This window comes from Mauremys mutica, chromosome 2 (genome assembly GCF_020497125.1).
Source record: "Mauremys mutica isolate MM-2020 ecotype Southern chromosome 2, ASM2049712v1, whole genome shotgun sequence".
In the NCBI taxonomy this organism is placed as follows: Eukaryota; Metazoa; Chordata; order Testudines; family Geoemydidae; genus Mauremys; species Mauremys mutica.
Window position 1 is genome coordinate 239,677,155 of NC_059073.1, and position 21,977 is coordinate 239,699,131.

General features: G+C 39.1%; 1 protein-coding gene across 1 annotated transcript in view; it reads right to left on the reverse strand.

Moving 5' to 3' along the window:
* The window catches only part of AHR (aryl hydrocarbon receptor), a 99,336-nt gene that overhangs the window by 34,894 nt on the left and 42,465 nt on the right, over window positions 1-21,977 (reverse strand). Inside the window, exon 3 of the mRNA XM_045003469.1 lies at window positions 852-967. Coding sequence (XP_044859404.1) covers window positions 852-967 — 116 coding nt within the window. The remainder of the gene's footprint in view (window positions 1-851; window positions 968-21,977) is intronic.

The window sequence follows — 21,977 nt, forward strand, 5'->3', positions numbered from 1 at the left end:
AACCATGCATCTTTAAATACATCCACATCAACCTTTAAATAGGTCCGTGATCTGTTAGAACTTTTTTGTTTTGTTTTTTACACTGATCAGTTTAGTTGCATTAGCTACCCAACAAAAACGTGAGCAGAGTTTTGGATACCTTATAGAAAATTTCCATTCCTGACTTTCTGCAGTCCAGATGGTTTTTCAAAGACACCTACTATATTTTCTCCCTGTTCATTCTATTATAAGCCAAATCATTTCAGTAACAATTGAATTTACAATAGAAATACAAATCAAAATTAATTAAAATGGCACTTAGAACACAATAACTTTTCTTGTTCATAAAAGATGGCATGCAAAATAGTTTGAACCCAAAATAAATTCAAACATCTTGAGTATGAAGGTATCAAAAATAGAAAAAAAAAGTGCTCTACAATGTGCTTTTTAAAAAGTAATGTTTAAATAAATTCCCAAGTTAATAGCCTCCAAGTTGGGTTACAGACAGCTAGCATTTTAACCCGTCAATACAAGGCATGGTTTTGTGTATTTGTTGGGTTTTGTTGTTGTTGTTTGTTTTAAATAGTCTGTTAGAAATTAAGGGGTAAGAAAGAATTGGAAGACTATTGCCTGATAGCAGGAAAATAGCAATTGCTATGCTGGATCAGATTTGTGGTTCATCCAGTCCAGTAGCCTGTCTCTTAAATTACCAGGTAACTCAGAGGAAGGTTCAAGAAACCCCATAATGGACAATTACATAGTAATTTGACTATAAGAAGTTTCTTCCTAAACCCCATCAGTTAACTGCTGGCTTATTAAAGGTAACAAAAAGATCTTTCTTCAGCAAATATTATATCCACTGTAAAACATACCTGTAATAAAAGTTCTCCTTCTAGTAGATGTATGCTTTCTCCAGGCTTAGCTGTTCTGCAGCTGTCCTGAATGCCATTTATCTCAGGTCTGGTACAGTTGGAAGATTTTAATGCAACTATGGAAACAAAACAAAACAAAAAATCAGTTTTTCTTTGAAGGTCTTACTAGTAAGCCATGAAAGTGCTAAACTGTAGTTAAAAGAAAAAAAAAACCCACACAATGAAAGGTTCTTACATTAATACTTGGTGTTCATTTCTATCCTCTCAAAGGCACAAAGTGTAATAATATGAAAAACTACGTAGATTTTGGGGGTTTTTTAAATGGTATTTATGGAGCAGAAACACTGCTGCATGTCAATCAAAATCTAGTTGTCACAATGGCAGTTTCCTATTGTCTTGTTATTTATTCTTTATTACATTTAAGAGATTTATTTTTCACTTCCTTTACAATATGTATCTTTGCAATATGTGGCTGTTTTCATTTTACATACTATTATAGGAGAAATCAAGCGTTTTGCTATGCGTAAAGTAAGAAGGCACTTTCATTTTAAACTGGTATAATCATTGACTTTAATTCCCACCCAAAGTCACCTATCTGGCTTAAAGTTTTCATCGTTATTCTTTCAAAATATAAATGAATTTAAGAAAATTCATTTTAGCTAGTTAGGAACTGTTTTTGCTGTAAAATCAACAACACTTTCCTAAGCTGAGTCCAGGAGATTTCAGCAATACTACTACATTTATATTAAATGCAAAGAAAATTATTACATGGTTTCATCAATGTAAAGCAACAAATACTTCTGTAAAATGATAGGCTTGTTCCACAAAATTCATTTTTAATCATTTGTCCTACTAGGCGAACACTTGACCGCAAGTTAATGGATGAATCCTACAGTTATCACTCATGTCACAAGTCCAACTGATGCAAAAATATTAGTGCTCACTATTCTCATCCACTTCAGTATCATACCCTGAAGGCAATCTCATGTTGGCTGTGGCAAATTTCCATCATGTCACCCCTCTTGTCCAACATGCATATGGGGGTCGTTAGTGTGGGAGGGAAAAAAATCAATTATTGAGGCTGCACGGATTACATTTTCACTATGGTCCATTTTCAAGGACTGGAAAAATGCTTTATAGTGAGACTCAAGGAGCTCACCATACTAATCTTATCAAAAGAATATCAAGAGGTGACTTGATCAGTCTATAAATACCTGCATGGGGAATAGAAATGAGGAGAATAGCATGCTGAGGTATAACAAGATCTAGATTCATTGATTCCAAGGCCAAAGGGATCACTGTGAACATCAAATTTGACCAACTGTATTTACTAGCTGGAAGTTACAGCTAAACAAATTCAGACTTGAAATAAGGTGCAACTACTGGAACAATCTATGAAGGGTAATGGTAGATTCTCCATCACTGGAATATTTTAAATCAAGACTGGATGTTTTGCTATTAGTCTAGCTCAAACAGGAATTAATTCAGGGAAGGCCTATGGCCTGTGTAGGTGACCACAATCATCCCTTCTGGCCCTATAATCTCCAAATCATTAAATGACAGACTGTAGTTTGTGTTTCATCTTATTGTGATTTGACCATCCAACTCCAATCTTCCAGCAAAAAGAAATCAAACCTGATAATTCTTATGTGATTTAAAAGAAAAAACAGAAAAAAATAAATTATGCACCAATGTTTACAGATTAAAAAAAGGAACTAACAAGGGGACAATTAATGTGCTTCTCTGCAATTTACTTTTAATGAAAACCTTCAACAACTTTACTAATAGCACACAAATAAAATAATCCAAGTTTTCTTTTTAACAATTGGGCTTCAGGCTAAGCATTTTTCTACTTTCATGTTAAGCTAAATTGTAAACATAAGCTATGCAAGTGGGTAAATACAATTTATAATATTTGCATGCAGGATTCTTTTTCTATAAGAAAATATAGAAATATAGAAAATATGTCCTATTTATAATCTGAAACTTCACTGATTGTCACTTAATCCTGGATTTATCATCCAGTAATAATCACCCTACCATTGCAGGAATTTTCCATTGCAGGTAAACACTAAACCCTAGATGTAGCAGAATGGCTTTTCTAAAACACAGCAGCTTTATGGTTGTGTGTGTGCATTTGTCTTAAGAGTGTGAAATGTGATCTGTTCACACTCATACAAGCAAATGTAAAAAGATTAACTTGATTCAGTTTTGTACTATGTCTACAGAAGACAGCAAGTTGAATACAGACACTTTATAGGAAGAGCAATTCAAATGCCAATGTTTAGCAACCAGAACCTCATCTCTTTAATTCTAAATATATGGGGGAAATTGCGTTTAAGTTAGATCAAACTGTGTTGTAGGTAGATGCTGACTTAAATGGTAAATGGCAAATTAGTTTTAAAATCAGATGTTTGCATAGCTAGAAGTACTGATGGAAAAATGAACTGACAGGTATTTAAATATACATGGAAACTAGGTAGGCTCTTTATTTTCACAATGGAATTTCCACTTTGAGAAGCCTTGCTTCCTGGTATATTCTTGTACTGCTTAAGATACAAGAATCTTACAAAATCAAAAGTCAGACACCACGGAGAAAAACATTGCATAAGCTGTAGCCTCAACTATCAGAACTGTAACCCACTGGTTATGCTGCAGAATAGAGAGGCATGTATGGGAGCTATCACAATTAAAGAGCAGTTGCACTTTTGACCCCGCTCTGATTCCTTTCAGAGTAGCAGCCCTGTTAGTCTGTATCCATAAAAAGAACAGGAGTACTTGTGGCACCTTAAAGACTAACAAATTTATTTGAGCAGAAGCTTTCGTGGGCTACAGCCAGGGCCGACTTCACTCCCAGTCCTTATTCGAGCTTAATTTAATGGTGTCCAATTTGCAAATTAATTTGGAATTAATTAAATTAATTTGACTGAATAAAGACTGGGAGTGGATGGGCCATTACACAAAGTAAAACTATTTCCCAATGCTTATCTCCCCCACCCCCAACACACACACAGTTCCTCACATCTTCTTGTCAATTGCTGGAAATGGGCCATTTTCATTACCACTACAAACAGTTCTTTTTCTCTCCTGCTGATAACAACTCACCTTAACTGATCACTCGCCTTATAGTATGTATGGTAACACCTATTGTTTCATGTTCTCTCTCTCTCTCTCTCTCTCTGTGTAAAATATCTTCCTACTGTATTTTCCGCTGCATGCATCCGATGAAGTGGGCTGTAGCCCACGAAAGTTTATGCTCAAATAAATGTGTTAGTCTCTAAGGTGCCACAAGTACTCCTGTTCTCTTCTCTGATTTCTGAGTACCTGTCCTCAAGTTTTAGGCCCTGTGAGCTGACTTATCTCAGCGTGGAACCCCATGAGTCTCCCGCTTATAAACTGGGTCCCCAGACTACAGAGCTCTGTGTTCCAATCCTGATAACTCACCAAGCCCAAATGGATTCAATACCTGCAAGTCTTTCCTTTGGGAGGTGTGGCCAATGGTCAATACAGTGACCTGAAAGCTTTCATAAAGCAAGTTATTATTTAATCTTAACAGTAGGAACATAGCAAAGCATAAGAGAAAAAGTATTTAAAAACAATAAGAGCCCTATCATATACCTATCTTCCCAGTGGATTGCCATCCCTTGCAAACCGTAGGGCATCCCTCTTTCCTTCAGCTCCCTGGCTCCTAGAGCAACCCCCAGCAACCATTCTCCTCCTCCCTTGACAATATCTCGTGTCCCCACCAGAAGCCCTTTATCTTGCTTCTTGGGCTTTTGATACTCCTATGATTACAAACTGTGACTCTCCCCCTTAACAAATTGGCCTAGTGAGCTCAACAGGAGGTTAGAAGTCAGATATCAAAGCAAATGTGTATAATATTGTCCTTCAAGTGCATAAATAAATGGGTGGCACTCTGAAGATATTGCCCTTGTTCATGCTGACATGCAGCCAGTCCCTGCTTGAATAAACTCCTTGTAGTCCTACCATAAACCCCTTACCACTGCCAGACAAGCAGAGCCCTATTCCTAAGGCTATGGCTACACTTGCACTTCAAAGCGCTGCTGCGGCAGCACTACCGCAGCAGCGCTTTGAAGCGCTAAGTGCAGTCAAAGCGCCAGCGCTGGGAGAGAGCTCTCCCAGCGCTGTCTGTACTCCACCTCCCTGTGGGGAATAACGTACAGCGCTGGGAGCTGCGCTCCCAGCGCTGGGGCTTTGACCACACTGGCGCTTTGCAGCGCCACAATTTGCAGCGCTGGAGAGGGTGTGTTTTCACACCCTGCTGCAGCACTGCAAATTTGCAAGTGTAGCCATGCCCTCCGTGATTACAAAGCAACTCTACATCTGTCACAGAAGGTTTGAAAACTGACAAGATTTAAAGGCAGTCCAAGCTTATGTGATGGTGAAAGGACCTCCCCCTATACTGTGTGTGGAGTGAGGTCCCTCACACCAATTTGGACGAGAGTCTAGCAATGCCGAGATGTGTCTCCTTCTGATCAGACCTCTGATTTTGCTTTCACCTTTTGCTTTGAAAATGCTGCAGCTAGATTAGTCAAAGTCAAAGCAATGGCAAAACAGACAATTGAGGAACATGTTACAAGCACATTCAAGGCAGCATTTGAAGCTGCTAGGTTTCTTCAGTCCTTCAGATAACTTCCTCAAAGGCGCTCGCACTCTCTCTCTCTCTCTCACACCCACACACACTTTTTCTTTAAACAATGCGTGCGCCACAAATCACCAGAATGAAGGCTTTACAATACACCTAGAATTTTAACTTACATCACAGAGGGCGTGAGAAAATTTATTAATATTAGCAAAGCATTTTGAAGGGATTGGATGGAAAATACTATGGATACACACAGTACTGTCACACTGTAATGTTCACTGAATTATGTGCTCTAACGTGTTGTACTATGGCAAAATTCAATGATGGACGTACCACCTTAAGCATTGCCTGCTCTGTACTTTTAATCGGAAGTAACAGTATGAAGACATACTCCTCCTTGGAAGAATAACCACAAGGCTTTTTTGCTAGTAAGATAGGGTATTGCTTATTTTGCCCATACTTAGGGGGAGAAGATCCATGAAACCAGAGAAGCAGCATGGTTTGATGGACTGGATGAAAATGAATCTTTTAAGTTATAAGCCCAGCTCAGTAGCCCCTGACTCTCATGCATCTGGGTATGTTTCTGGGTCTGTCTCAATTTCCCCTTCTGAAAAAGTAGTGAGAATAAATACCTTTTGGACAGATCTCATCACCTTCGCAGTAGCTCAGACAAGTCATTTTTTGTTTCAAGCTAGTCCTAAATTTAAGGCTAAGTACTCAATTTGAAGAAAGATATGTTCTTGCAAGACACCAGAAATAACCTCTAGGAATAATAGAACTGTATGTGTTGACAGGTGGCTGAAGAAAACAGAGGCCTTCAGTCTACTGAAATCAGTCAGGATTAAACAGACCTCTGATCTCAAACTCTTTCAAAGCCAGAAAAGCTTTGTGAATGCAAATTAATCCTGCAACCTTTGCCTGAAAAGCTCAATGACAATCGTAAGAAACCCCAATCTCTGAGCTGAGTTTTTTCCTTCTTATTACAGATGAAGATGCAACTAAAGGGAGTATTTGCAGAGGCAGGCTGACTACTTACATTGAGGTGGAAAGGAGTTAGCAACTTAACTCTTCAACTGAGCATTTTAAAAAGTCATTAAGAAGTTGCTGCTTAAGTCAGGGTCTATGCAATTTTTCTATTAGGTAAATGACCTATTTAAGCCTAAAAATGTATTAGGCAAGTATTACATCAATCACAAGTAGATCTTTAGTGCATCACTCATGCAGCCCTGGAATTCAATACTAAAGAACTTCCCAGAACTGCTTATTATCAAATTTTGGCACAACTCCCACAATTTGGTCAAAAAGGTCAAAGTTATAGTTAGAGCCAGTTTAGTCTGTTTCATAACCCTTTAAATAGCGTCATCAGTTCAACTAATGATTACTTTTTAAAATGCTCTGAAGAGGGGGAGGTTCATAGTTGCTTGAGTAACTACTACCAAACACCCAAAATAAAGTTAATCAATCAAAACCAGACTTATTTCAAAAGACCTAAAGGAAGACACTATTTGGAACACAAAGTTAATATTAAACAACTGCCTAAATCATTAACATACTTTAAACAGCTCATACTAAACTGAAGATTTTTTTTTATTTATTTAAACTGATCTTTTCAAGGTTTTCCCGTAAAGAATATATTAAAAATCCATTTAACATTGATTTAAATCAAATCAGCCTGGCACTTAATGGTAATTTAAATTATTAAATCAGCAAGCAGGAAACATTGATTTAAATCCATGATTTGAATCTTGTTTTACATTTGTACTTTAGTTATTTTCCTAAAGAAAGATTGATGATCATTGGTTAGTACTCATTAAAAAACACATTGATTTGCAACTACATATACACTAAATGTGGTACATTTTGCTAACCAGAAAGATATAATTGTATTAATACACATTTACTTAAGCAAAAATTTATATTCAGATTCTTAATTTTTTACTTTTTATATTAATCTAGAAAATGGTGAATGATGCTTTTCTTAAATTTTCCTTTGCAATTTGTGACAAACTATCTGTACGGAAATTACAATCCAATTAAAAATCCACAATGAGCATTTAAAATTATTTTCATTAGTTAATAATGCTACACAGAAGAGGTAGGTATTTATTGTTATTAATATTAAATATGCAGATGAGAGAAAAAAAGTCTATCCAAACATTTTGCATTTAAAATGAACTGATTTATTAAATAAAAAGGAAGTATTCTACAGCTAATGAACTGAATAATTGTTTCTGATCACAGTCTTTCAAGATTTTAGAACTAGCATATCTCATCCTTTCACAACTAATTCCTATTCAGACAGAAAAAAGTAAACAATGTCCTGCTTTTTGAACTCACTCAAAATGTTAAATTTGACTGCACTAGTCATTTCAGTTGATTGAACTAGTTCAATGCAATTAAGAAAATGTGCTCTCTGCACCTAAACTTCAGCAGTAAATATGTACTGTAATTTATTTATTTCATTTACATTATTGTAACAGATTATAGTGATGGATTCTCCCGTAGCGTTGACAGATGAGCGTTCAGCTAGTATATTAAGTTCTGGGTTTATTTGTTTTTATGGCTTCTCACATGGAAAGCAAGTCCAATCCTGGATTTGCAAATGCGGCTGCATGTATAGTCGTTGGCGGCGGGACGGTGTGAGGCATCAACCTAATGATGCACTCTCTTCTCAAGCAAAGATCTCACATACCACTGAAAATTGGACACAGCCTTACGGCACACAATTCTCCTTCTGGGTCTATTCTGTGCAACTTATCCCCCAAATTTTAATGTCTATCTTACACACTTTGAGGTTGGCCTTCAAGGGTGTCATTGTATCAGAGGATGGGTCAACTCTTATTGTGGGTTCCTATGCTCAGTGGCTGTAGAACATCACTTTCGATATATGGGAAGCCTCCAAAGTTGAGCTCTGATGAGCATGCTCTTGATGCTAAGGATTTGGCACCTCTCAAGGACTTTGGTGTTGGGGATCAGTCCTGGCACGTGATGCTGCAGATGGATCTTAGGGCAGTGAAGGTGGAAGACTTCCAGTTGTTTGATGTGGCTTTGGTAGAGTGTTCATGTCTCACAACCATAAAGGAGTGAGATGAGTACAGACTTTATGGTCCCACCAGAGCCTGCCAAATGCCAAACTGCCCTTTACAGTCACTGAACGATCATCATATAACATGGTGCTGCTGGAAAGCATGCTAACCAGGTAGTAGAATTTCCTGACAGAGCTTAGTGACAATGGTATCATGATGCTTGCAATCTGGTTCTGGCTGGTACATGAGCTCTCTTGATAGCTGTTTGATTACAGTACAACCTTAAAGTTATGAACACCAGTTATGAACTGACCAGTCAACCACACAACTCATTTGGAATCAGAAAATATGCAATCAGGCAGCAGAGACAAAAAAGGCAATTACTTTACAGTACTGTGTTAAAGATAAACTATCAAAAAATATTCACAAGGTAAGGAATATTTCTGTGCTTGTTTCATTTAAATTAAGATGGTTAAAAGCAGCATTTTTCTTCTGCATAGTAAAGTTTCAAAGCTGTATTAAGTCAATGTTCAGTTGTAAACTTTTGAAAGAACCATAACGTTTTGTTCAGAGATCTGAACATTTCAGAGTTACTAACAACCTCCATTCCAGAGGTGTTCATAATTTGAGGTTCTATTTTATGAAGGAGTTTCCATAGGCCCCCGTGATTCACCATGTCAAAGCCTTACTCAGGTCAAACAAACAGCACATACAGGTCGTTGGTTCTGTTCACGAGCCTTCTCTTGTATTTGTCAGGCTGCAAAAGTCACGTGCATCCACAGCCAGCACAAAAGCCGCACTGTGACGCCGCATTATAGTAAGTTTAGATCTAAACGTAGTTTGTCATATTTTCAGATTTAACTTAAAAAATAAACCCGTTTAAAATATATATATATAAAATATCCAATTATATTGAAAATAATTTTCAGTCACCCTTATTAATAAAACTAAATGCAAAACTACAGTGTCTTAGGTAGGAACATGCAACAATGCAGGAAATGCAATAATTAAGGTTGCATGTGCAAGCTAAACTATGGCCCCTTAACTTAGAAATGTATGGAGCAGTTTGAATTACTCTGTACTGCTGCAACCATGTAAGACAAAGGGAGTTTATGAAAATTGTCAAAGTGAGGAGTAGAAAGCAAAATGCAACTAAACCAAATATTTAAATTGAAATACTGTATAATAAAGCAGGTTAATAAGGAAAGGAAGTATACATCAATATATGTAAAGGTATAAACAAAAAAATCTACAACAACAAAATTTCTGTTTGTGCTCTATTAACAGAACAAACTATTAATGGATTGCTAAATAGTTCATTGTCACATTGGTCCAGAGAAAAGGAATCCAGCTCTCATGTCAAATACATATTTAGGGACACAATTAAATACGATGCTTAAGACAAATAGGAATAAACATTTTTATGTAAGTTTTTACAGTGTTAAGTTACATTACACGATGGTATATGTGTCATAGTTCCTGAGATAAGTGCACCTCCGACTCCTTTGAGGGCATTCCACTTATATCTCAGGCTTCTAACGGTCACCTTTCTTGGGGCAGAACCCGTGACACTTTCCATCTAGACCAGCAGGTTAGCCTGCAATTCCTCCTGTAATTCACTGTAACTGACTCAGCAAGTCTGATTTAGTTCAGCATCTGCTGTTCTGTTCTCTCAGGGGCAATGACAGCAATAGCCAGCATCCAGCCACCTTTCATAAAGCAAGGTATGACTTATTCAGATCAACAGCATTACAGAGAAAACATATGTTCAAAACAAACAGCTTATATGCAATGTCTAGCTTGCCAGGTGTCCCCCATCTTCTGCATGGAGACCCTAGCAGGTTTCAAAGTACATCAGGTCCTCTGGCAGGGCCTGTTCCCACAGGTTGACGCTTCATGTCAGTCCCTGAATCAGGTGAGAGTGACCTGCACCCTTATGGTTACTTTATACAGTGTTCAGTTCTTTGTTTTCTTGATCTCTTTAACCAGGTCAAACTAGTATATGCAATTTTCCTTTCCCTCAGGAGTGAGCTTCTCCAGACTTGTTACTTGCCTAGGGATTTGCATTAATTATTCCCCCATCCACACAAAAATGTGATTTTAGTTTCTGCAGGAAACCACTGTAACTTCCCCATGGAGCCAGAATACAATATCAGGGGTGGCCAAACTACAGCCCACATCCAGCCCGTCAGACCATTAAATCTGGCCCTTAACTCCCGCCGGAGAGAGGGGCGGGGGCTTGCTCTGCGCAGCACCCAAGAAGCAGCCGGCATGACCCCACTCTGGCTCCTACACAGCATGTGGAGGCATGGCCAGGCAGCTCTGCATGCTACCGTGCCCGCAGGTGCAGCCCCGCAGCTCCCATTGGCCGCGGGTCCCAGCTAATGGGAGTTGCGGGACTGGCACCTGCAGATGGGGCAGCGCGCAGAGCCACCCGGCCACGCCTCGGAGCCGGAAAGGGGACATGCTTCCAGGAGCTGCTTGCAGTAAGCGCTGCTCGGAGCCTGCACCCCTGAGCCCCCCTGGTGCCCCAATGCCCTGCCTCAGCCCTGATCCCCCTCAATCCCAGCCCAGTGCCCCGTTGTACGCCAAGCCCCTCATCCCCAGCCCCACCCCAGAGCCTGCATGCACCCCCCTCGCACCCCAACCTGGAGCCCCCTCCCACACCCTGAAAATTCCTCTTTTCTGTCCCCACCCCAGAGCCCACACAACCAGCCAGAACCCTCCCCCCTCCCCCACTCCTACCCCCAATTTCATGAGCATTCATGGCCTGCCATACAATTTCCATACCTCGATGTGGCCCTCAGGCCAAAAAGTTTGGCCACTCCTGCTCTACATGCAATTTTTTCCTTTTTGCATTTTTTACCTTTTGAATGATTAACTTTGTAAGCTTAATGTTATACTAAAGTATAACTAAGTAGGCTTTTACATGCAACATCCTAGCATGCATGAGCTTTTATTTTTTTTAAATCTAACAGAAAAAACAAACGAAACATTAATTAAGCTGGCAACTAAAAGGCAACAAATATGATTGCCATCCTTCTCCATAAGCTGCGTGTGTGTTCCTGCACTAGTTGCTGCCAAAGAAACTAGGCAAAGCTATACACGCAGCGTGGTATGTTTAGGTAGCAGTCAACTGTAGTTTACAAATCTCAACTACATGCATTGCTTGTTAGGTTTGGGAGAAGTATGAAAGAAAGTTTTTCCCACGAGTATCATTTGAACTTGTGTGTGAATCCTTCATCCAAGTATCTGACTTTTGGGTTACTAGCAGAAATATTACCAAAAGTTGTACTTCTGTCTACCTTGAAGAACTGCAAAAACCTAAGATAAAAAGATTTTCCCACCTTATGTTCACTTGGCCTTCTATTGCAACAAATGACATATTTTGTTCACAGAAACGATGAGTGGCTAGATTTATAATTTTTCTTCTAATTTCTGTAGCTATATCATCCATTTTGTCAGTATGACCGTTGCCAATATGCACTCTGTTCATCGTTTCAGCAATACCAATGCCCTTCGTTGGATGACAATCCTAATTTGAGTATAAATAGGTTTCACATTCTGATTTTCCAAAACAGGTGATTACCCTGATTTCTATGCCTCCACTTCTTCCAGTCCATTACCACCAAGGATGCCCACACGTCCTAATGCACAACACCCATTTTGTTTTCTTCTTTTATTTATTTGTAATTTTGTATTATTTTTTACAAACCATTTTGTTAGGCATTTGAGGAGGTAAGTTAAGGAAGCTGGGCTAATAAGATGTGAGGATATTATGCTTTATACTGAAGCACAGAAAAATAAAGTAAATTGTGAACAGTCCATTATATTTTTACAGTTTAATTATATATTGTATTTATTATTGTGAAAACACCTAAAATAATGGATAGATTCTTTTAAATGGAAATTAAAAAATAACTGATAAATAATTACTCTGATATGGTGAAGGGAGCTGAGGGAATACAATTTTTTAGAACTTTGGAAGTGGCATAAATAAATGGATCAATACTTTCTAAAGATGACCAAAGAAAAAAATGGGGGAGGGAGTTAACTGTACCCCCTCTTCATGCAAACAAAATGGCCAAACCAATTGACAACCTGAATCCACAGCAGCTATATTATTTGCAGGTTGGATAAAACTCAGATTGTGTTTATTTAAATGGGATGTTTTTTTATTTAAATTGGGTTTTTTTGATAAAATGCTTTTTGAGGGAAAAAACTATCTAAAGATAATTTTAATTAAGATACATTATAGCTCAAAGATATCTCATCATGGAATAGGGATTATAAACTCTACTTCTATAGTACGAGACAATATATTCATGTAATTTTCAAGAAAAGTTTTGTAAATGAGTTGCAATAGTTCCTGGATTAGGGACCCTATTTTATGGGGTTTCATGGGCTTCTGTATAGATTATTTAGGTTAATCTTTCTATCTACCCTATGGGATTCAGTGCTCAGCCTAGATGATACCATCAGAGATGCTTAGTTTTGCAGTTCTCAAACTGTGGATTTGTGTCTCCAGAGATAATATGCTTGTTAACAGCAAAAATGTTTTTAAATAAACAAACATGTAGAGGTGAGAAATTACAGATCTCAACTCTATTGTGTCTGCAAATTTGTGTACAGTGTCAATCCCTTACCTCTCTCTAAAAGTGCAAAGTTTCAAAAAGTTCAATGAACAGAAGACTGTTGGGGACAGAATAGATCTGGACAAGGAGAGGAAGTCTGGAGATAAATGTGAGAAAGGAGGGACAGGCAGTAAAACAAAACTGAAACTGTTTGAGCAGCATATTCCAGAAGTCTTGAGGTCTTTCTGAGTGTAGCCTTCATTGATTTGAGATCTACCATACCATTATCTCACTAGAAGGGAAAACCTATAATAGCAGCAGGCCGTAAGAGAGACCCAGTTTGGGAATAAGAACCATTTGAGAAATATGTTTGCTGATGATGTTTTAAAGCAAGTCACACCAGTGAACTGGTGGAAATCACTTAAGCACTTGGATTCACAGACTGTTGAAGTGATCATCTCACTTTTAACAGCAGTAACTTCTTCTGCCGACGCAGAAAGAATTTTTTCTTCCTTTGGACTAATTCATTCCAAACTGAGAAATCATTTGGGACCTGAAAAAGCAGGAAAGCTTGTCTCTCTTTTCCAGATTATGAACAAACAGGAAAATGAAGGTGAAAACGACTGAGTTACCTGCAGAAGCCAAAATTTTAAGTTTCTCATGTTGACCTGGCTGACACAGTCAATTTAATTTGTCGGTTTTTTTAAATACTTCATTTAACTCTTTTAGTTAAACAGTTTTAACAAAAACAAACCTGATTTTAAAAAAACTTGAATGTTTAACTAAATTCAATAATTCATATGCCTGTTTTATTAAAATATTATATGTTTGCTGTCGAAGAAAAAAAATCCAGAATACATAACATTGTTGTTGCAGTTAAATAAAACAACTTAAATGTCTGTCTGGTGACGTTCTCCAAATACAGCACGGCAAGAAAATCCTCCAAATATTAATGATTAACCTGTTGAATTGGAGATAGTTCACCTCCCAATTACTTCATAAATATCTGCTTCAATTATCGTTGGTAAATGAAATAACCAAACAATCATTCATTTTCTGGTATAGCTGTAAAATTAATCAGAAAAGTTTTCAAAATAAATCACTTTCAAAATGTATAGTGTGTACCTTCTAAAAATGAAACCTACATCTGAGTTGTGAAGAATATGTATTAAGGTTATAACAACCAACAAGAATGCACTTTTATGTAGAAATCCATGATTAAAATAGAGTCTTCCTGACTAGTGATTTAAATAATGATATAAATCAAATCCACCCTGATTATTTGACTCAACCTTAAAGTGGAGTACACCACACTATTTTCCATTTGTTTGTTTAAAACTTAAACTCATTGAATATTGCAATGAAAACTTCTCAGTAGCTGCAGCCATGTTTTAATATTGTCATAATGGTTTCCAATTAAAGGTAAAGGAATCAGTAATGAAAGCAATCAGTGAGCCACCTAGGGCATAACTTTTTGATTCTTTACATCAGGCCTGCACAACTCGTAAAGCGGCGAGGGCCACATTACTCCAAAGAAAACAGCTGAGGGCCGAAACCCCCCGGCCCCGCAGAAGCACCCCTCCCAGCACCTCCGGGCCCCGCGTAAACACCCCGCCCCAGCGCCACCCAGCCCTGCAGAAACAAACCCTCCTTCCCCAGCGCCTCCCCACCAAAACAGCTGTGGGCCAAAAAGGAAGGTTGGGGGTGGGAAGGTGATACTTTATTTTAAATCAACCAGGGGATCCCAGCTGAAGAGGTGGCTGGGAGCCCTCGGGGCAAATTAAAAGGCCCGGGGCTCCAGCAGCCAGGGGAACCGGAGCTTTGCGGGGCTGGGGCAGGGATTTAAAGGGCCCAGAGCTCCTGCCGCTGAGGGGAGCCCGATCCCTTTAAATCCCAGCCCCAGCCCGGCCGCCGGAGCTTCAAAGGGCTCTGGGCTGCCCGCAGCCATGGGGAGCTCTGAGCCCTTTATATCCCCGCCGCGGCCGGTATTCATAGGGCTCTGGGCTGCCCGCAGTGGCGGGGAGCCCAGAGCCCTTTAAAGCCCGGCCGCCGGAACCGCGGCTGGGATTCAAAGGGCTCTGGGCTGCCCGCAGAGCGCCGTGTGCGCAGGATTTAGAATCCCCCCACGGGCCACACAGTGAGCCTCCGTGGGCCGCATGTTGTGCAGGCCTGCTTTACATGCTCCTCACTAGTCTGGGAATGGACTATATAAGGCATTGTTTTAAAAACAAGGATTGGTAGGAGGTGGATAGTAGAGGTCTTCCTCTTGAAATTGTGTCATTGGCCAGTAGGTGGTCAGTCAAAGCTGTATAGGCTGTGATCTGATGGACGGGAAATAGAATCAGAGCCCAACAGTGTTAGTGGGCTGGAAAAACAGTGTCCTGCAAGAGTCTTGTGGCATGGCATAGAGGCTCCTGAACTTGCTTCCAGCTAGTCTAGTGTCAATGAAAGACAATGACCGTCCAAGTCAGTTACTGTGTGTCACAGCTGGGCAAAGCAGTACATTATTATTTATTTCTGGAATCACCCACAATGTGCTAGACACTTTCAAAAAGTTATCTGGCTTTTTACTGATACAAATGGAGAAAGCTCTAATACTTGGAGGAATAAAGGTATATCACTGGGCATGCACTTACAGAATTCAAGAAAAATTCTCGTGTACGTAGGTATACAGTTCCAACTAATTCCCCTCTCAATCAGCAGCATAGCTTCTCAGCTGCTGCAATTAGGGTTTAAACTGAAATCTCTGCTATACATGTGCAGTCCTGCATTTTCTTTCACCCATAACATTTTTTCAAAAGCCTATTCTAAAACTGAGTAAAGCATATACTCCTTAGTGTCCATGCCTTATTATTTTTATTATAATAAAGTATAGCTTATTATGAGCACATACTCTGAGAAAAACAAAAGATAATTTTATGTTTGCAAATGGGAAAAATGTATTTTGTCACCCTTCCATAGTAAAAATTGCTAAAGAGAATTTGTTCAAACTTTGCAAACACACACACTCAGAAAACAAAGAAAAAAATTTCAGCTCTAAAAGTGAATGATTCAGATATTTTAAAAAAGTATATGAGCACAGAGGGTTTCAATGGAAACTATTTTGCAATCTTGACTATAGGGGTTGTCACTAAAACAAACTAAAATAAAGCACTATGTGGTTGCTAAAATAAAAAGTGCTTTGCATATTTTCAGTTTAGTCAGGATAAAGGACTGCCAATATTAAGGTTTCAGTAGTAATTGAATGTTTTAGAGAATGCAGATGGAAACAGACTTACTAAAAATAAATAAAATAGTAAATATTTTGTCAGTGTTGTCTTGAAAATTACTCAGCGTACAATTACAGAAAATCCCCAAGGTCCCTAGTGCTTAAACTTTAAAAACATGTCTTTGTACATATTTTAAATTAATAAGGAAAAGGAGTAGGCAGTCTTTAAATTACTTCAAAGTCAGCAAAATTACTCCTTGATTCAATTAATTATATGCACACTGTCCATAATGAAAACAAAATAGAACAGACTTATGATCCAGGCATAAAAATATATTTTAAAACTGGTACATTTTAATGAAAGCTGACTGCTAATGGTTAGTTTTTGTGTGGTGCTTTAGATTCATATACCACTAATGGTTTAATTTTAAGATAACCTTGGGTCAAAAGAAGTGTAAAATTAATGTTTGATTGCAGCTAAAGAAAAAAACCTTAGACTTAATTAATTTAGCACAAAACAAACTATTTTTGTCATAAGGAAGTCTGTTGCTTGCCCTTTCAAAATTTATGTTTGTGAGCTCCAGCCACTGGTACTTGGTTTCTAAGTCTACGCGAGGGATATGTATATTTATAAATCAGAAGACAAGAGACAAGAACTTGGCAGAAGAAACCTCCTTCCCCATCCCCCACACCGCTGAATTTCACAGGCCAAGACTGACAGGCAGCCCACAATTTCCCAGAAATTACATTTCAAGATCACAAGAATCCCAGTAATAACATGCATTTACTAAATAGAACTCAAAGAATTCTTGTGTTTCATTCTTTGTACAGTATACTCATTTATTAAGTATTCTACTTGATATGGCTTAGTAAAATAAATGAGGAAACCTTAACAGAAGTAGAAAAGCCTTTTTAAAAGGTTTTGATGAACTCCTCTATACTCTTAGAGAGCTAATAAGCAACCTTATCTTACAATCGTCACTGGTACGTTTATTTCCCAGTCTTCCTTTCTATACTCTGCTTTCAAATTCTCATTCTATATTTCATCTCAGTATTGAAAGCTTACTCAAAAATGTATTTCCATATCAATAAGAAACTGTAATATATGCCACCTTAAAAACAGGCACAATGTTGGAAAATTGTCGCACAATTGCCTCTGACCAAGATTATAAACATTTCTTTTCTCATATTAAAAGACATTTACATAGGTAAACCAAAAGCATTCAAATATACACCATATCTTCATTAAAAAGCTGAGATTTCAGTCAAAACACCACATTTAGCATTAGACTAGTAGAGAAGTGACAGGTGGGCGATATGCGTTAATGTTTTCCTGTAATGACCACAATACATACATCTGCTAGTGCATAACTACATGAGGGTATGTTTTGAAAGAGAGGGAAAACCAGAAGCATAAGCTCCTCCTTCCCAACAACCTAAGCCAGTGATTCTCAACCAGGCGTATGTGTACCACTGTGGGTATGCAGAGGTCTTCTGGGGGTACATCAGTTTATCTAGATATTTGCCTAGTTTTATAACAGGCTATATAAAAAGCACTAGTTAAGTCAGTACTAACTAAAATTTCTTACAATGAAATGTTTATACTATTTTATATACACTGTACACTAGAATGTAAATATATTTATATTCCAATTAATTTTTTATAATTATATGGTAAAAATGAGAAATAAGCTATTTTTCAGTAACAGTGTGCTGTGACACTTTTGTATTTTTATGTTTGATTTTCTAAGCAAGTAGTTTTAAAGTGAAGTAAAACTTGGGGGGCATGCAAGACAAATCAGATTCCTGAAAGGGGTACGGTAGTCTGGATAGCTTAGGTCAGTGGCTCGCAACCCATCTGCAGACTTCTCATATTTATATGCTTCAGCTGTCTCGGTACCCATTCCTCCAGTGGAAAATTTCTTAATTAACAACTCAAAGACAAAAGCAATCTTCACTCACAAATGTAGCACAACTTCTTGGATTAATGTTGCAAATGTTACAACACACAAGGTAGGACAGAAAGTGTACCTTATTCAAATAAAATAATGGGTTAAATTATTCAGGTAGATTATAAAGTAAATTTCTGAATCAGAGCTTCATCAAGACACCAGGGTTTTAACACCCTTATTTTCATGAAAATGGCCACACACATAATAGCTATGGATGGTCAAAACATAGGTTTTATACTACGGGTAAAATACTGCCGCTGACCCATATCACCACGAATGACAGAGCAGTGGTTCAATATTGACTCTGAAAAGAATGCTACTCAGAGGCCTTCTACATGCTTCCCAAGATACACAAAAAAAGGCAACCCAGGCAGACCCATCATATTTGGCCATGGTACTCTTACCGATATTCAGACTCCTAGAAACCATTCATCACACAAAGGGCCAGCTTCCTACAGGACACAACCAACTTCTTCCACAAACGCCACAACATTAACAAGCTCCCTCAGAATATCATCCTTGCCCCCATGGATGTCACCTCCCTGTACACCAGCATCTTTCACAATGACAGCATAGCTGCCTGCCTCAAATATTTACAAGACAATGGATAACCCTCAGATATCCACCCTAAACACATCCCCAGACACAGCCATTTCATCGTCACCCATAACAATTTCACATTCAACACACACTTTGTCCAAACCATGGGAACAACCATGGGTACTAGGATGGCTCCCCAATATGCCAACCTCTTTATGGGCCACACTGAAGAAGAATTTCTGGACAAATGCACCATGAAACCAAAGCAATACCTGAGATATATCAATGATATTTTCATTCTCTGGACAAACAACTTGAACACCCTCAGATTTCCAACACAACTTCAAAAAACTACCACCCATCCATTAAAGAGTCTCTGCAACATTCCCATACCAGCATCTTTTTCCTGGATACTACCATCAGCTCCAACAACCAAACCTTACTGACAAGCAACCCATGGATCATCACACCTACCTTCACAGATCCAGTAACCACCCCAAACACACCCAGAAATCTGTTATCTACAGCTGGGCCCTCTGATACCACATAGTATGTTCCGAGGAGAAAGTCTGTGATATACATCTTGACACACAAAACTGCCTTCACCGAACAAGAACACTCCACTAGAGAAGTAGATCGCAGCATGGAATAGGACAACCAAATACCCTGAGAGAACCTGCTTCAATACAGAAATAAAAGCCCCTCTGCCTGCACACCCCTTCCTAGTTGTCACCTGCCACACCACAATGGAATCCTTATGGGGTATCAAACAACTACAACCCAGACTCGATGGGGACTACATCCTGGAGGGAAAAAAAGCCACATACCACACCTTTTCTGAGCTCCCTCTTCTGGCTTTCAAACACACACACACACACAAAAACCGCCCCCAGCCTCTCCAAGCTCATTGTCAGAAGCAACTTCCCCACAAACCAGGACACACCAAATCAAAGCAGTGCCAGATCTGCCAGAACAACAGATGTAAAACCTGCAGACATATCTCCATCACTCCTGTGATCAACACACCTTTCAAGATCCATGGATCTAATATACTATCACATGTGGTGTTTCTCATCCAGTGCACTAAAAGCCCTAATAAAAACCATGTCGGTGAAGCAAGACAATCATTACACTCTTGAACGAACTCACACAGGAAAATGATAGAAGACAAAAACATCACAAACTGTGGGTGAACACTTTTCACAAAGCAATCATTCTATAGCTGACCGATCAGTCTCCTCCACAAAGGAAACCTGCACAACATTTTCAAAAGGCAAGCCTGGGAGCTTAAATTCATAACTTTGCTAGACAACAAAAATCATGGACTGAATAGACACGGATTTATTACAACAATCTATAACCCACTAACCCACCAACCCAGATACCAAATAAAAGTTTTGTTATCTGGAGTGTTTGAGGACTGAGAGATGCTGGTTAGTCAAAAATTCCGGTTAACTAAAAAGCTATACTTACCAATGGAGGGAGGTAGCTTGGATGTGGAAGGGGGCTGGGGGTGTGGGGTGGGTGCTCTGAGAGGAACTTCTGGTGCAGGAGAGGGCTCAGGGCAAGGGGGCAGGTGGTGAGACGTGATAGGGGTTTTGGGGTGCCAAATATGGGCGGTGCTCACCTTTGGCGGCTCCCTGAAAGTGGCAATGTGACCCTGCTCCTCCTACGCGGAGGCGCAGCCAGGCGGCTCTGCACACTGCCTTCACCCACAGGTGCCGCGCCTGAAGCTCCCATTGGCTGCAGTCCCCAGCCAATGGGAGCTGCGGAACCAGCTCGGGGGGGGAGGGGCAGCACAGGGAGCTGCCCAAGATGAGCACCACCTGGATACAGCACCCCAAAATGCTGGTTTCTAGAGTTTTCAGGTGATAAAGTGCTGGATAACACAGCTTTTACACTGTACTGCTCCCTCCCATCTTCTTCCCTATGACTGGAAGGGTATTAACAGGCCACTTCACCTTGAATGGTCCCTTGAAATGGATTAACTACTTACTAGATGGAACATACTGTTTAGCGTATTTAGCTGTGACACTGAGGGCTGGTCCACACTAAAAGCTCTACAGTGATGCAGCTCCATCAGTGCATCTGGAGAAGATACTAAGCCAACAGGGAGCTCTTTTGACTTAATTACTCCACCTCCATGAGAGGCAGCAGCTATGTCAGTAGAAGAAGCTTTCCCGCCAACATAGTGCTCTCTACACCAGCACTTAGGTCGGTGTAACTTATGTCACTCGGGTGTGGATTAGTCACACCCCAAGCGATGTAAATTATACTGAAGTAAGTGGTAGTGTACACAAGCCTTGCATCCGACGAAGTGGGTATTCACCCACGAAAGCTCATGCTCCAAAACGTCTGTTAGTCTATAAGGTGCCACAGGATTCTTTGCTGCTTTTACAAGCCTTGAATAAGTTTCCCAGACCTGAAGAAGAGTTCTGTGCAAGTTCAAAAGCTTATCTCTCTCACCAAACAGAAGTTGGTCCAATAAAAGATATTACTTCACCTAACTTGTCTCTCTAATATCCTGGGACAGACACAGCTACAACACTGCATGCATGCATGCATACATACATATGCCTGAGTCACTTGCTGGTCTCCTACTCAAAAATTAGACTTCTCCTGACATTGTTAGTTTCAGAGACTGACAATATTAGAACAGAAAATAGCATGACTGTAGGCCAAATATATAGGTGCTTGAAAAAAGGAAACAGGTAACAGAAATATTGTTGTTCAACCCACAAATTTCCCCATTAGCATAAGTGATGTTTTATACAATGGAATAGAAGAATCAGACATTGCCTAGATATATTTAAGTAATCAATTTTAAGCAATTAAAAAAATGTTGTCAGAGCAAGTGTCATTATAGCAGTCACAGTGGTAAATGAAATACTTGTATATGAATCTAGTTATGAAACGGTCAAGAATATTTATCAGAACAGAGAGGAAGCATGGTCCAGTAGTTAGGGGAGTAGCTTAGGACTTGGAGTTCCTACTTCAGTACAGACTTCCTGTGTAACCCTGGGCAAATCACTTAAGCCGCTTTGTGACTCAGTTCACCATTTGTAAAATAAAGATAAAAACAGTTTTCTATCTCACTGAGAGTTGTGAGATCAATATATTAAAAATTGTGAGGTGCTCAGATACGGAGGCCATTTAAGTTCCTAAGATAGATATTTGAAAATACTTTAAATTATACCAAAAGTTTATGTATAGAGAACAA